A 15508-nucleotide genomic window follows, 5' to 3' on the forward strand; every position below is an offset into this window, starting at 1 on the left:
GAATTCCACCTCCTTGGTATGGAACCGACACTTCTCCAGTTTGACCCACAGCCTGTTGGCTTGCAGTCTGCTCAACACTTCTCTGACGTCTCTCACATGTTGCTCCTCATTCTCAGAATACACCAACACATCATCTAGAAAGGCAACGCAATTCTTGTAGAGCAAAGGGCCCAGCACGTGGTTCATAAAAGATTGAAAACACGCGGAGCCTGCTTGTAATCCAAATGGCATAACGAGGTATTCAAACGCCCCCAAAGGGGTAAACATGGTGGTTTTCCATTCATCCCCTTTCCTTATGCGTATCAGGTTGTACGCCCCCCTTAGATCCAGCTTTGTGAAAATCTTTCCCTTCCTCACCCTGGTCAAAATATCATCAATTCTGGGCATAGGGAACGCCACCGGTTCAGTCACTGCATTCAGCCGCCTAAAATCACATACAAGTCTCGGCTTGTCCGCATTTTTTTTGTCCACAAAGAACACTGGGCTCCCCCCTGCTGCTTTGGACTCTCTGATGAAGCCTCTCTTCAGGTTCTTGTCAATGAACTCTCGCAACTCCTGCATTTCCCTGTCTGACATGGCATACAACTTGCCCACGGGAAGCTGTGCTCCTGGGAGTAAATTGATCTGACAATCAAAGGGTCTATGAGGTGGTAGTTGGTCAGCTTCCTTCTCGCTGAACACGTCGCTGAGATCTGCATACTGTGGTGGTACCTTCACCTTCCCCATTACTTCAGTCCCTGCTAGGGTGGCTTGGGCCCCTGCTGAACCCTTCTCCCCTTTGCAGTGTTCTAGGCAATGTGCTGAACCAAAGGACACCACTCTTTGATGCCAGCCAACCAGCGGATCATGTAGAGCTAGCCAGCTCATTCCCAAAATAATGGGAGCGCCTCCCAGGGTGGCCACATTAAACGCTATCAGTTCTGTGTGCCTTGCCACCCTCATTATCATTGGGACAGTCTGCAAGCGGACTCCTCCTCCCAACAACTCCCTGCCATCAATCGTGGTCACCTGCAGGGGGTTGCTTAAAGGGATGGTCTGTATCTGGTGTTCAGCAGCAAACTCCTTGCTCATAAAATTGCAGGAGCTGCCTGAGTCCAATAGCGCCTTTATTTTTAGGGGGTGCCCATTCTGCAGCTCTAGCGACACTTCAATCACTAGAGCAGGTCGAGGAGCTTCTGGCACGGGCACTTTCACTGCTCTTTGGCCTGGCTGCAGTGCCCCAACTGTGGCAACCAGGCGTTGGCTTTTACCTGCTCCGCTCCCCCTTCTTCTCCCCCCTCAACAGCTCCCACCATCCCTTGCCATTCCTTCCTCTGGGGGCAGACTCTGGCAAAGTGGCCTGGCTGTTGGCAGAGATAGCATTTCCGGGGGCCCTTTCCCTCCTTCTTAGCTCCCTCGCTGGTTTTTGAAAATGCGCGCGCGCGCGCTGTTCCGATTTCCATCGGCTCTGCCGGCGGGAAAGCTGGCTCAGGAATGTCTGGAATGCGGAACTCCTTCCAACGTTCCCCTCTCCCTTCCCGCCTCTCCAAGGCTCTTGCCTCCTGCCGCGCTCCTATGGTCAGCGCAGATTTGGTCAGCTGATCCATAGACTCCGCCCTGGGGCTCCGTGCCAGCTCGTCTTTCACCCCCGAAGAAAGACCTTCTTCAAATAGCATTTGAACGGGTGCCGCCGATAAATCCCAACTCAGTCTGTGAATCAGCATGGTAAACTCAGTCCAATATTCACGGACAGATCGACTTCCCTGCTTACAAGCCATTAGCTGTCTGCGCACCACCCCTTCCTCAATATCGCTGGAAAACATGATATCCATTGCACGAAAGAACTTCATTGTGTCCTTTAGTATGTCATTGTGCGTTGCCATTAGGGGTCGAACCCAGTCTCTAGCCCCTTTCTCAAGATGCCCAATTACAAAAGCAACTCGCGATTCCTCATCAGGGAACTCATCGAACTGCACATTAAGGGCATATTGCATCTCTGTCCTAAAAGCATGGTAGTCCTTGGGGTCCCCCCCAAATTTCTGCACCAATCCTGGTACCTTTCTGGGGAATTGCGTGGCTCTCCCCTTCTTGTCTGCATCCTGAGCCCTTCTCTCCTCCAACCTCGCCGTCTGCAGGGCCAGTTGAACCTCCAACGCTCGGTATCTATCTTCCAAGCTTGGACCAGCTCCAGCCCCTGCTCCTCCGGTTCCGGTTGGTTCGCTCATGATGCCTTCTCTTGCACAGGCAGCGTACAAAGACTGTCGGACTGCTGTGAGGGTTTGATTAGCTGCTTGTGCGTGAAAACGTGCTCCCTCAGAGTTTGTGCGACCCCACAAACCTCCGTGTGTGACGGAGCTCCTCAGACATGTCTGCTCTAGTCACTAGTAGAGTCCGACAGTGGCTGTCTGCGGAAGCGTTTCCAGCAAAGAAGTTCCTTAACGGAAACGCGTCTCCTGGACTCACGGCGTGACAGTTTCCTGCGAGGTGTGGGTCTCCCTATGGGAGACTCCGATACCTCCCCACTGTTCTCGCTGGAAGCCTCCCTGAGCCCTCCCTCCTGCTCGCATTCCCTCAGAGACCCACTCCTCCCCCTGCTGGTCCCTGCTTCAGCAGTTGAGTCTCTTTCATCCTGCCTGAGTCCCTCCACCACCTGATGCTCTGATGGCAGTTCCCTGACATATATATATATATATATATATATCTGCATACCTTAGAATTTCCCCGCCCCCTTCCTAAAATAAATTGGCCAGATGGTTCAGTTGTAAGTCAGTAGAAAGCACTGGTTTCTCCTTTCACCCAGAGGATTGATGGCAATCCTTTTTGCCATATGTCTCCCATTTGGTATTATATCTAGCTCACGCCAGGTTATTCCATGCACCAGCCCTAAATTCGGAAGATTTGCTTTGGTGTTCCTTCTGGTATTTTGGGTGCTACCTATTGCTTCATTTTTGCAAACAGGCAATCACACGTTTCCGTAAACCCGAGAATTGTTCAGTTTATAATTACGGTAAAATGAAACTACAATGGGAAAACACTCAATATGCAACTGCCCAGGCTCGTATTATGTGTAGGTATTGAGCATTTTGCTGCATTTGAATTGCACGGCCAGGAATTGGATGAACAGCCACTTTTCTTAGCGCTCTTCCACATAGGAAAACTTAACGCCTTGGGAAGGTGTTGAGATTTGAATGCCCCGTGGCTACGGCATCTTTCTAAACCGAAAATGCTTTGGCATTCTGTTTTCTTTTCTCAGAGGATTTCCCCAAGCCCAAAATTATCGTTGAGCCGGAAACTACAATGGCTGTTCTGGGCAAGAGCATCCGCTTCACGTGTTCGGCAGTCAGCAGCAGTAGTTCCCCCATGACCTTTGCCTGGAAGAAGGACAACGAAATTCTGCACCATGCCGAGATGGAGAACTTTGCCCATGTCCGGACCAGAGATGGTGTGGTGTGGTTCACCACCATTCTGCATCTGCGCCATGTCTCTTTCAACCACAAGGGGTGCTACCAGTGCATCATCACCAATCATTTTGGTTCTACCTATTCTCACAAAGCTCAGCTCACAGTGAATGGTAAGAATTTCATAAGGTAAAGGGACCCCTGACCGTTAGGTCCAGTCGTGGCTGATTCTGGGGTTGCGGCGCTCATCTCGCTTTATTGGCCGAGGGAGCCGGCGTACAGCTTCCAGGACATGTGGCCAGCATGACTAAGCCGCTTCTAGCGAAGCAGAGCAGCGCATGGAAATGCCGTTTACCTTCCCGCCAGAGTGGTACCTATTTATCTACCTATTTACTCTCAATTGTCCTTGTCCCTCACAGTGTTGCCATCGTTCCTCAAAACTCCCCATGACATTGCAGCCCGGACAGGGACAACAGCCCGGTTGGAATGCGCTGCCGAAGGCCACCCGACCCCACAGATTGCTTGGCAGAAAGATGGAGGCACTGACTTCCCTGCAGCTCGCGAGCGCCGGATGCACGTCATGCCTGACGATGATGTCTTCTTCATCACGGACGTGAAGATAGAGGATATGGGAATGTACAGCTGCACTGCTCAGAATTCTGCTGGTTCCGTGTCAGCAAATGCTACCCTGACTGTGCTAGGTAAGGAAATTTGCTTCCTTTGGGAGGGGAAGTCTGGGCCATTCATTGCAGATGCATTAATTTTATATTGATGTCCCTTTAGAAAGTTCAAAGTTGTGGTGCTTTAAGACACCATTGTCAATAATGGATGGGCGTAGATAGTGACAGCAGAGAGGACCCAAGTTAACTCTGTTTGGGATGGGCAGAGGGTGATAACAAAGGGTTATAAGAATTTGTAGGCTGGAGCCTGGGGGTTTTGGACAGTATTTATCAGAAAACAAGTTTGGTTTCCTTGGAATATAGAACCTTGGAGACATGTATCAATACACTAGAAGCCCGAAAGTTACAATACCAGAAGTCTCGGGTGTTTCTGCTGCTATATCACTGCCAGTTCCCTGTTGTTAGGCTTGTAACCTGGCTGATTTATAGTATTGTGCCTTGCTTTTCTTTTGGGGCTTGGTGAGAAGAGAGTTGTGGCACTATTATTGCAGTCTTTTTGAATCTGTCATGTTTGCATACATTTAGATGCGCACACATACACCTGTAGCTGAATATTTATTGGGGAAAAGTGGAAACTCTTTCCTTACCATGGAGAGTATATTGAGAGGTATACCTCAGCCGTTACTATTTGTTGCAAGGAAAGGCAGAAAGGCAGCCCAGAACTGAGCGAGTTCAGGTTTCTTAAAGAAACACTGTGTCGTCCAAAGCCTTCGTTTCATAACTGTGCTGTTGAAGTCAAGAGGCTTAGCCCGTAGCATGAATTTTCCGTAGGCTTGACATCTCTCTCTCTGGATCCTTACAGAGACTCCGAGCTTGGTTCACCCACTGGAAGACCGTGTTGTATCTGTGGGCGAAACTGTGGTCCTGCAGTGCAAAGCGACAGGAAGTCCACCTCCACGCATTACATGGCTGAAGGGCGATCAGTCTCTGCTGGTCACTGAAAGGCATCACTTTACCCCAGGCAAACAGCTGCTTATCGTCCGGAACGTTGTGATGGAAGATGCCGGGAAATACACCTGTGAGATATCGAACACTGTTGGGACCGAACGGGCGCACAGCCAAGTGAGCGTGCTGCCCTTGCTCGGCTGCCGGAAAGACGGCACCACCGTTGGGATCATCATTATTGCTGTGGTCTGCAGCATTGTGTTGACGTCTCTGGTTTGGGTGTGCATCATCTATCAAACCAGGAAGAAAAGCGAAGAATACAGTGTCACAAACACAGGTAGGCCCAGAGTCTTTTTTTGGGGGGGGGGGTAACCAGAAACATATCAAAAGGGGCTAGTTTTTGAAGCACACCCCCCCCCCCGGTCGTGTAACCAGCATTCATAGCTGGCTTACTTTACTGCTTCCAGGTATCCCAGGTGGAATTGTTCACCGTTTGCATGGTTTACAGGCAGGGTCCTGGTTCTCACGCCTCTTCTTACTGCCCAGGAATTTTGCAAACCCAGAACGTAGCCAGCATTTTATTTTTATTTTTACTTTTTTAACCTGTCGTTTGGCTAAATGCCCAGCATTTCCCTAAATGTTCTTGGGTGTCTCCTCCAGAACACCCAGTTTATTTATTTATTAAAACACGCACAGACTTCCCTTAGTCCTGTTGGGTTTCTGGGTGGCACACCCAACAAAAATTAGCATCCTAAATGCAAAAAAGCAAACGCGAAACTATAAAACATAAAAAAGTTCTCATCCTCCAGCTTTTTGGAGTTGGGGCACAACTGCAGCTGCGGTCAAGTTCCTGCCTGAAATAGTACCCAAGGAAACAAGCTGCTCAAGCGAAAACTCGAAAGCAGTGTTGCAACAACTCAGATACAAGCACTGCCAGAAAGTTGCTGTCAGCTAGCCGGGGAGGGCCCTTCTGGGAGCTCTTCCTGGAGGCCATGCCTGTCAACCGAAAGGGAGGTGCTTCTCATAAGTGAAGGCTGCACCATCCAGGAACCACTTGAGAAACGATGACACACGACGCATATTTTAGAACCGTGTTGGTACACTCTAGAATAAAATCAGCAGAAATAAGTTGCTGGCTGCATGATCTGTAATAAAACTTTTTGGCTCCAGCTCTTGAAACACGATCCCCGCATAAGAAGGCCTGCTAGGTTTTGAAGGGAGACACATCTTGTTCTCTGACATATTCGCTGAGTCCCCGTCAGCTGCTTTTGTGGGCCATGATTGAGCCAGCAGGTAAAGCTAACTGCATGCCCTCTTTTGAACTAAAGTAGTGGGAATATCTCAGTGACTTAAGAACATGAGACTCTTACTGAATCAGACCAAAGGCATCGCCAGACCAGCATCCTTTTCCCAGCAATGGCTAGTCAGATGTCTATGGGATGCCTGAAAACAGAACAAGTTTCATATACATAACTTGTGTTGATATTGCTGACTAAAAAAAAAATTGGACTGAGGAGCTTGGAGATATTCCCTGTGATGAAATGTTAGAATCTGTTCTGTCAGAGAACAGCTGGAAGATTTAACAGGAGCAAAAAAGTGATTTGGAGGAGCACCAGGGTACCAGATATGTTTCCAGAATACTGTTCTCTGCAGATACTAAAACTAAAAGAGGACCAAGGGCAAATTTTCATTCAAAGAGCAAAAGAAGTCCTCCTATGTAGTCTCCCAAACTTGATCAGATGTCTCCTGAATAGCCTGGTTCTAAGATGGAGTGTAACCAAGTGCACAGTGTCCAGATCTAGTCTTTTCTCTAGTTTCAACGCCAATCCTGTGCTCTAATGCCGGCCCTTCGCTTTTGTCTCCTTTCCCTGTATTTCCAGATGAAACCATTGTGCCTCCTGATGTGCCAAGCTATCTGTCCTCCCAAGGGACACTTTCAGAACGGCAAGAAGCGGTGGCCAGGGTGGAAAATGGCCAACAGCCCAATGGACACATACAGAGCAATGGTATGGGAGGAACTCTGCTGTCTGGCAACACTGTACTCCTTTTGCTTCTCTTAATAACGCAATCCTATACATCAAGGTCCTATATACATCAAGGCCCTATAATTATTTGCTGGATTATGGCTTCCATCATTCCTGACCATTGGCCATGCTGACTGAGGATGATGAGAGCTGCAGTCTAACCACTTTTTGAGGGCAAAATGTTTGTCACCCCTATGATATATGTCTGTCCACTTAGCCCACTGAGTTTAATTGAATTTAATCTCAGGCAAACGGGTATAGAATTATAGTCTTAAGGGACTATCTGCGCATTCACTGAAATTACATGGTCAGGTCCTTCCTGGACTGTCCCATTTCAGACTGAAGGTTGGGGGGTGAATTGTTGGGTGTTCTCTTACAGCAAATATTCCTGCACATAGAAAACTAGCTACATATCAAGGGCAGAGCTAGGCTTAAAACCTTTCTCAAAACTGCTACTCTTCTGCATGAAGAACTGTTGGAGCACATAAGACAAGCTTCATTAGTAATAGTATAGACATCAAAGAGCTCCTATAATTTTTATAAACATATAATTCAGCTTACAGATAAAAGATGACTAAACCATGACTTCCTGAGCAGATGTTCCCGGCTACACTAGCTTTCACTGTGTGTGCATGGAGATGTTTCAACACCAAACTGACCTTTCCGGTTTTGTGGACCTCTGGTTTTCCCTTTCCATCGATTCGGACAGCTGATGTATTTATCTTTCTTATCTGCAGACATTTGTACATCTGGTCACTTTGTCATTTTGTTGCAGGGGTTTGCCAGACCGATGCAGCGCGAGATACAGAAGTCGATTCTCACCCCGTTTACCGACAGCCAAAGCTCTGCTTAGGATACAGTAAAGAAGTTTGGAAAGGAGATGATATAGCTGACAGGGCACTCGTTGCAGATAAGACAGGTATGGAACCTATTAATCTGAGAAAGCATTTTGGAAAATTCACTTTAATAAAGACCACGAGCACATCAAAGCCGCTTTTTCTTAGACATTGAGAGAATTTTTTTTAATTTTATATTTATTGAAACAGTTATATACACACTTCGTTTAAAACCCCACCTTTCCTGGTTTCCAACTAGATTTTCGTGCCACCTTCATTCATAAGTAACAGCTGTGAAAGGATCATATTATTATTATTTTGTCTGAAAGCTGGGTAGAATCTAGAGAGCATGAATTGTTTAGGCAGTTACTCACCAAAATGAGTAAGGAGCTATGTAAGATTATTCCTCATGCCTATTTGTGGCCCCTGCCCCTCTCAGTGATAGTGGCATGAGAGAATCTCTGTAAAGGCTGTAATCCAGAATGGCTCAATAATACCTTTGATTGACTCACTTCTCCTTAGCAAGGATAATCAGCTTTTGGGCTGTGCTGAACTCTTTAAGTGTAATTCTCAAGTTTGCTGTCCACAACAGCACACAAGGTTGTATCGGCCCGTGATTGTCTACCCAATTAATTGGTCACAGTTGAACTGCAAACAAATAAAAATGTAAACATGCATTATATATTGGCAAAGATGCATTATATATTGACAAAGAGCAGCAAAATGGCAGAAATGGGCAGAGAAGTTGTGGGTAGGAGGCAAGGTGCTTAAGACTTGTCCTGTGTACCAATTTCCCCTCTTGCAGTCCCTTCCCTTCTAAACACATATATTTAATTCCCGCTTGAGGGGGGGGGGGGGAATCCGCAAGAGTAGCAGTTGAAAAGCAGCAGGCAGGTGGGGGACTGGTGTTTTCCTGCTTCACATCATGCCCTTCCTCTGCTGTTTTTTATCTGACCATCAGAGAACCAAGTTCCTGAATCAGCATCTATTTATTTCCTTTCTTGTGCTGTGATGGAGATGGTGCATTAGCATTAAGGCCACCCAAATCCTACTTCACAAAAATCTGGGTTCTGTGACGTGCACCGTTTTGAAAATTAAGTGCAATACGGGGCTTATTCTTTGTAATTCAAATGGAGAGGCAAGAAACTGTTCAGAGTATTGTTATCCCGTGTTTGACCTGTGCGAATTTTACTCAATAACTCCCCCGGCTTCTGATATTTCACTAGAGCAGTAGCTTCATAGCATTTACCATCATGAGGGACAGTGGCTTGCTTTTTGTTTAAAATAATTTAGCATCCTAAGAAGCTCAGCTTTCAGAATGACAGCATATGCCTAATCCTAGCTATGGTGAGGAACAAAAGGGCATATAATAAGACAAGTCAGTCATTGAAGCTACCATTGCCTATTCTGTCTGAAGCATCACTGCCCCCAAATTCTAAGTCATGGTTGCTTTAAAAGAATAATAACCTGCCTTTTCTCCCTCCAGGCTACAGCTTGCCAGTTGTGTGTACTGATTGCAGTGGGAGCACTGACAGCATGAGCGTCACCATTTACCCCAAGGATCCAGATTACGGCCCTCTGCCTACAGAGACTGTGCCTCCAAATGCTTCCAAAAGCAAAGAGTCCAGCAGGCAGGACAGCATACCTGCTGCTAACCGTCAAGGTCCTCTAAAGTGCAACGGGAGCGCAAGCAGCAGAAAATCAGATGGCAGCAGTACCATCTACCCCAGTAATCACGACAGGATGCCAGCTGCTAGCCCAGGCACACCGCCTCAGCTGGACAGCAAAGGTGCGTACGTGTTTTAATCTCTTTGACATGCCTCCTACTACAGCCAGTAGAGCATGAGACTCTTGGCATCTCAGGGTCGTGGGTTCAAGCCCACGTTGGGAAGAAAGATTCCTCCATTGCATGGGGTTGGGCCAGATGACCCTCATTGTCTCTTCCAATTTTACCATTCTATTGATACTTTTCCAAGTGCTCCAGTAAAGGGATAGGAACACCTGTGGCCCTCCAGATGTTGTTGAACTCCAGCCCTAGTCAGCATGGCCAGTAATCAGAATTGATGGAAGCTGGTGTCCAGCAACATCTGGAAAGCCTACAGGTTCTCTATCCCTCCTCTAGTAAATTGCACCTGCCTGTTAAGGTTTTGGAAAATGGATGTAATGTATCGTATTTTTTGCTCTATAGGACGCACCAGACCATAAGATGCACCTAGTTTTTGGAGCAGGAAAACAAGAAAAAAAATATTCTGAATCCCAGAAGCCAGAACAGCAACAGGGATCGCTGCGCAGCGAAAGCAACGATCCCTCTTTCTGTTCTGGCTTCTGGGATAGCTGCGCAGCCTGCATTCGCTCCATAAGACGCACACACATTTCCCCTTACTTTTCAGGAGGGAAAAAGTGTGTCTTATAGAGCGAAAAATACGGTATATTTGCTCCTAAGCCAGGCATGGTTTTTTAGCCCTGATTCTTATACGCCCATATTGCTCTTGCAAACAATCCCCTTAAGAGTCGCGTTCCAGAACATGGGTTCTGGAGTCACACAGGCCGGCAGGCAAGCAGCCCCAAATATATTTCCACAGGACCTTTTGTGGAAATATAGCATGACACATAACCAGGACACTCTAGTCTTGTCGCTTGGAATCTTGCGGGGTGGAGAATATCCAGAACGTTGCTGCATCCCTGCAACGTCACCAAAGAACCTGGGGTGCATTCTGACCTGATGGTGGCCTCGGTGAGTCTAGTGCCCAGTGTTTGTGTGCATCCAATCTGGAACGGAGCTCGCTTCCTGGAAACACTTGCAGGGAACTATGGGGTGTGTTCTAAATTGGCAAACCATCATGCATCACATGAAAGCCAAGAGATGAAGCTGAATCTCTGCTCCCAACAAATGCAAATAATCGTGGAGGCAAAAAGTCTAAAATAGAGATTTACGGGCATTTGTAACTAAAATTACTTTTTAATTAAGTTTGGTTTAGGTCTAAATGTGCTGGTGCGTGTACTGAACGTGTGAGAGAGCGCTAACAGTGGATTTTTATTTTTTATTTTTACAGGTTCTTCACAGCCTTTAGCGAAATCTTTGGAGCCTTGTGGCTTTCTACTGCCTTCTGAAGGCTCACTGAGGCATCTGAAAGGAACTGCTGAACTATCGCTATCAGAGAGCGAAGCCAAACAGGCGCTTCTCTCCAACGGACACTTACCAAGGTCACGCGACTCCCTTCACGAATTGAGCCACTGAAAAGATTGCAACAGACTGAGGGAAAACTGCTATGTGCAAATTAACACGGAGCATCCCATATATATATATATATATATATATATATATATATATATATATATATACCTACAGAATTTCTTTCTTTGCACGAAATTATCTAGGCTACTTCTACCTCATGTTCTGAACTGATAGCTCCTCAAAGAATAGGGAAAAAAAGAAAGAAAGACGGGAAGCAAGATGAGGTATAAGAAGCAAGCTTGCGTGGGGGAACGAAGTCTTATCAACGCAACACCCGCTTGTACATAGTGTCAGAACTTCCCTGGAAATATCTGTGGCTCACACGCCGGCTTGCATTATAAAGCACAGAAATGCAAAAGGTTCTTGTGTAAAGTGAAAAGTATTTGATAACAAAATTGTACATAAGAGTTTTCATATATAAAAATCTATCTAAATATATAAATATATATATATTATATTATATCTTTTAACAGAGGTTATTTTATTCCTTGGTGCATGATGGAACTGAGTGAACTTATACAATGACAACATACAAGGTTTTTCTCACTTAGGAGGTTGCTGTTAGGTTTCTGTGTTCTGTTTTGTGTTGGTTTTTTTTTTTTTTAATCCCCCAATCATTCTGGTGCCTTAGGTGAAAAAAGAACAGACTCATACATTTTTTCTTACTGGAACAAGACCTTGTTTGTGAAATCTCTCCCCCCCCCCCCCTTTAATAGCAAGTGCTGAATTGGTTTGCTAGTTCAAATATCCTTAGAAATATTGCACTTACAGCACAATCCTGTCGTCTACTCAGAAGTGAGCCCTACTGAGTTCAGTGGGGCTTGCTCCCAGGTAAGCGTGCAGGATTGTTGCCTCGGATATTTTAAACTGAGCTCTGTTGCTTTAGCATTGCTTAGGCAGAGGTGGTGCAAAAGTGCTCCAGGAACATTTGAAGAAGACTATGTTCCTTGAAACAAAAGGAAGGAAGACAAGAGTGTGGGTACCATTATTAAACAGATGTACTTTGGCACGGTTCCCATGCCACGCAATCGGGCTTGTGAAGGGAGAAGAGGGCTGCAAGTTCTTTCTACATCCTAGCTCCTGTTGCAAATGCTGGGATACAGACACACACATCCCATTGACTTCAAACAAATGTTAGCATGAACGCAGCCTTGGAGGAATGTAAGCAGCTGCCTCCTACTTGAGGCAGACCTAGCTCAGTCCTGTTTACACTGACTGGGAGTGGCTTTCCAGCACTTCAGAAAAGGGTCACTCCCAGCCCTACCTGAAGATGACAGGGATGGAACGTGGGACCTTCTTATAAGCCAAGCAGATCCTCTGCCGCCAAGCTACAGCCCTTCCCCTCTGCAGGATTGCAACGTTCGTGTGCCTATCTAAATGCGAACTGTTCATTGCACTAGCGCAGGCATAAGCAAACTCTGCCCTCCAAATGTTTTGGGACTACAACTCCCATCATCCCTAGCTAACAGGACCAGTGGTCAGGGATGATGGGAACTGTAGTCCCAAAACATCTGGAAGGCCGAGTTTGCCTATGCCTGCACTAGTGGAACATCATTAAAACAAGTATAAGAAAGAAGAGGATTGATTGGCAGACAATATTTTGCTCTGAAAGCTACAATTTTTTTTCCTTCTGCCATTTTAGCACGGTCTATGGATATTTCAAAAGGCCTGGTTGCTTTCTTACGCAGTAATCTGACACACAGAATAATCCGTTTGCACACAAAAGACCCGGTTTTCTTTTTCTGGATTCTGGCTTTGACTCTAGATTTTTTAGCTAGTTGCTCTTTTTGCTTTTAAAGAAACTTCTCTGAATTTTGAATCGTCTTTTTTTAGGTCCTCCAGGGCATTTTAAATTTTTTTTTAAAGGATGCAACCACACTAGGCTACTGCTTTCATTTTTAAAGTAACACTGCTTTGAGAGCTGTCATTTACCTAAAGCACTATTAAAAAGTAAACATAGGAAAAAAATGTGAACACACAGGAAAAAGTTCTACTCAAAACTTAAATATAGAGAGCGTTCTTTTTGTCTGTAGAAGTGCTGCTGCTTCTCCTGATGCCTATTCACATGGGTGAATAAAATTTCTCCTCTCTACCCCCAAGTTCTGTAGTTCAGGCTCTGCTAATATAAAGTTACATTTAGTTTGTGACTTAAGACGGAGAGGGGCAGAATGACATTTTGTGTTTTCTCTTTTTTATTATTCGTAGCCATGACTTGAAGGCCAGTTTCAGAGGAGCAAACTTGGGAAGCAAGAACATTTAGATTATTGTAGGCGCTTACGTAAGGATTCTGGGCCCAATTCTGCCTACGGGGCAGGAGACAAGTGTGGGCTTCAGCTAGCTCTAAACATACAGAGTCTTTCGATTGGTTCTGGTGTTCCCTCGCTCAGATTGTTCCCAGTTCTAAAGAAGGCATTGCGTTATTTTCTTTCACCAGCATCTTTCAACAACAAATATCATTGAAGGCAGCGTCGCAAGGCCAGATTAAAATGCAAGTTGCTCCTCCCCCCTGTGTTAACGTTGCTTCATTCTACTTAGGTTACCCTCTTCTACTGCAGCTCCAGAGGAAGCAACTAGATGTTTGTGGCCTGGCTTCTGTGGGTATTTTACTATATAAAGGTTTGTGTGTATTGTGGGCTTTCCACGAAATGGAAAAGCCAGTGACACACATAGAATGCTCTCTTAAAGCCTGGGTAGCGCCTGCAAACACCTGGCTATTTTGCACCTCCAATGAGAGAGGTCCTACTTCCCACCCAGCAGCCCATGATGGGTTTGTCAAGCAAGGCCCCTCAAAACCCAGGAGTGTAAGGAGAAAGGTGACAAAAACAAGAGACTCGAGACGAGTTTTGCCATCTGCGTTTTTAGCTGAAGCTGACCGTTTTGAAGCAATGCATAACTTAGCCAGCTACCTGTCTCTATCACTTCCTGATGGTAGAGTCACTTGCACTTTCTGGTAGGTGGCTAATTATGTGAAGTGCCAACTTGTAGCTAGTCAGTGAATTTAAAAAAGGAGAAGAGTAGCCAATTGAGGTGGGGATCAGACTGCATTTTCCCTCTTGGTGGTACAGAAAGGGAATATGTTATATGTTTTCTAAGAAGAGGTAGACTCACAAAGGCTAAGTTGATAGAGAGATGCAAGGGTGGGGGGAGGTATCATCATCGGAAATGCAAAGCACACTTGCCACGCTGACATTTTGAAAAATATTGTATTTTTGCATACTGTTAACTGTTTAAATAATATTGTTACTTCCACTAAATATGTGAATCTGCTGCTTCTGAGAGGCATTGTGAAAGAGGAAGTATTACTTTTGTGTACAAAGTTATTTATTTATTAGAAAATTTTGGTACAATGTTGTACATTGACAAAGTACATTGTAAAAATATTGGAAGTGTCCTAACAAATGGCATTGAAGTGACTTTAATAAACGCCCATTTATAATATCAATGGTTTCTGTTTAGATTAGGGTCTGTGATTATTGTTGGGTGGGTGAATGGGGTTAAGAGAAAATGCCACATTGCTATGTGAGTGGAATTTGCAAAACTCCTTTTTAATATGCAGTCCATCCTAAACACAATTAACTAGAGAATAAGTCCCACTGAGCCAAAGTGGAACTTACTTAAGAGCAAATAGGCAGAGGGTTTTACTTTCATTATCATTGATAAGTAAAGTTTTTAGGTGGTTTTGCTAACACCTCTCTCTGTCACCACGGGCCAATCTTATGGGCAAAAGCGACGGGGGAATTTGGCAGTGTGCCATTTTGCCACCATCAATAGTGTTACATGGCATGCCCTACTCAGCTTTCTCTCAGTCTTTCTCACCATATGAAATGGAATCTGAATTTTCGAGCGTCTTGGAAGCTGAACGATTCGGAAGCCGAACGCCAAAAACCCGGAAGTGAATGCTTCTGTTTTTGAACGTGCCTCAGAAGTCGAATGGCTTCCAAGGATCGTTTCTCCATTGACATTGCCGACTGCCAATTGTGCCTCGGTTGTCGCACGTTTCAGAAGTTGAACTGTCTTCTGGAACAAATTATGCTCAACAACCAAGGTTCCACTGTATCTTCTTCACCAGTTCGCTCCCAAGCTTGGAGCTCCCCTTCACCCTCTTCCATGAAAGATCCAACACTTATTCTAAGCCTCCCTACAAAGCCTACTTTTGCTCCCAAACCATGACATGTTACCTCTTAAACCGGGCTGAAAGTTCACTTGCTATGAAGAGCAATCAGAAACATTGTTCTAACACCCTTGCAATATATAGGAATACTTTCAAAAGAAACTGCTAAATTATTGGCTTTGTTTTGTTTTGCAGAACTGCTATAGAATGAGGGGATGTCTCAAGATGAAGGTCTGTAAAAATATGAACTGTGAGCAAAAGGACAATTTGCAGGCACACGCAACACATTTCAAGCGTTAGTGGCAAGGCAAGAGAAACATCTCAAGGCTTCTGTTGATACAAAGGACATACAAAGCACAT

At 45.5% G+C, this 15508-nt stretch overlaps 1 protein-coding gene across 1 annotated transcript in view; it reads left to right on the forward strand.

Moving 5' to 3' along the window:
- LRIG1 (leucine rich repeats and immunoglobulin like domains 1) overlaps positions 1 to 14479 on the forward strand; it is a 132931-nt gene extending 118452 nt beyond the window's left edge. Inside the window, exons 13-19 of the mRNA XM_083491298.1 lie at positions 3233 to 3550; positions 3797 to 4078; positions 4860 to 5279; positions 6823 to 6948; positions 7742 to 7885; positions 9289 to 9591; positions 10856 to 14479. Of these exons, the coding sequence (XP_083347424.1) occupies positions 3233 to 3550; positions 3797 to 4078; positions 4860 to 5279; positions 6823 to 6948; positions 7742 to 7885; positions 9289 to 9591; positions 10856 to 11040 (1778 nt within the window). The 3' untranslated portion in view covers positions 11041 to 14479. The remainder of the gene's footprint in view (positions 1 to 3232; positions 3551 to 3796; positions 4079 to 4859; positions 5280 to 6822; positions 6949 to 7741; positions 7886 to 9288; positions 9592 to 10855) is intronic.
- The last annotated feature ends 1029 nt before the right edge of the window (positions 14480 to 15508 follow it).

The sequence above is a fragment of the Podarcis liolepis genome, assembly GCF_965112155.1.
Source record: "Podarcis liolepis genome assembly, chromosome: 2".
Classification (NCBI taxonomy): Eukaryota; Metazoa; Chordata; class Lepidosauria; order Squamata; family Lacertidae; genus Podarcis; species Podarcis liolepis.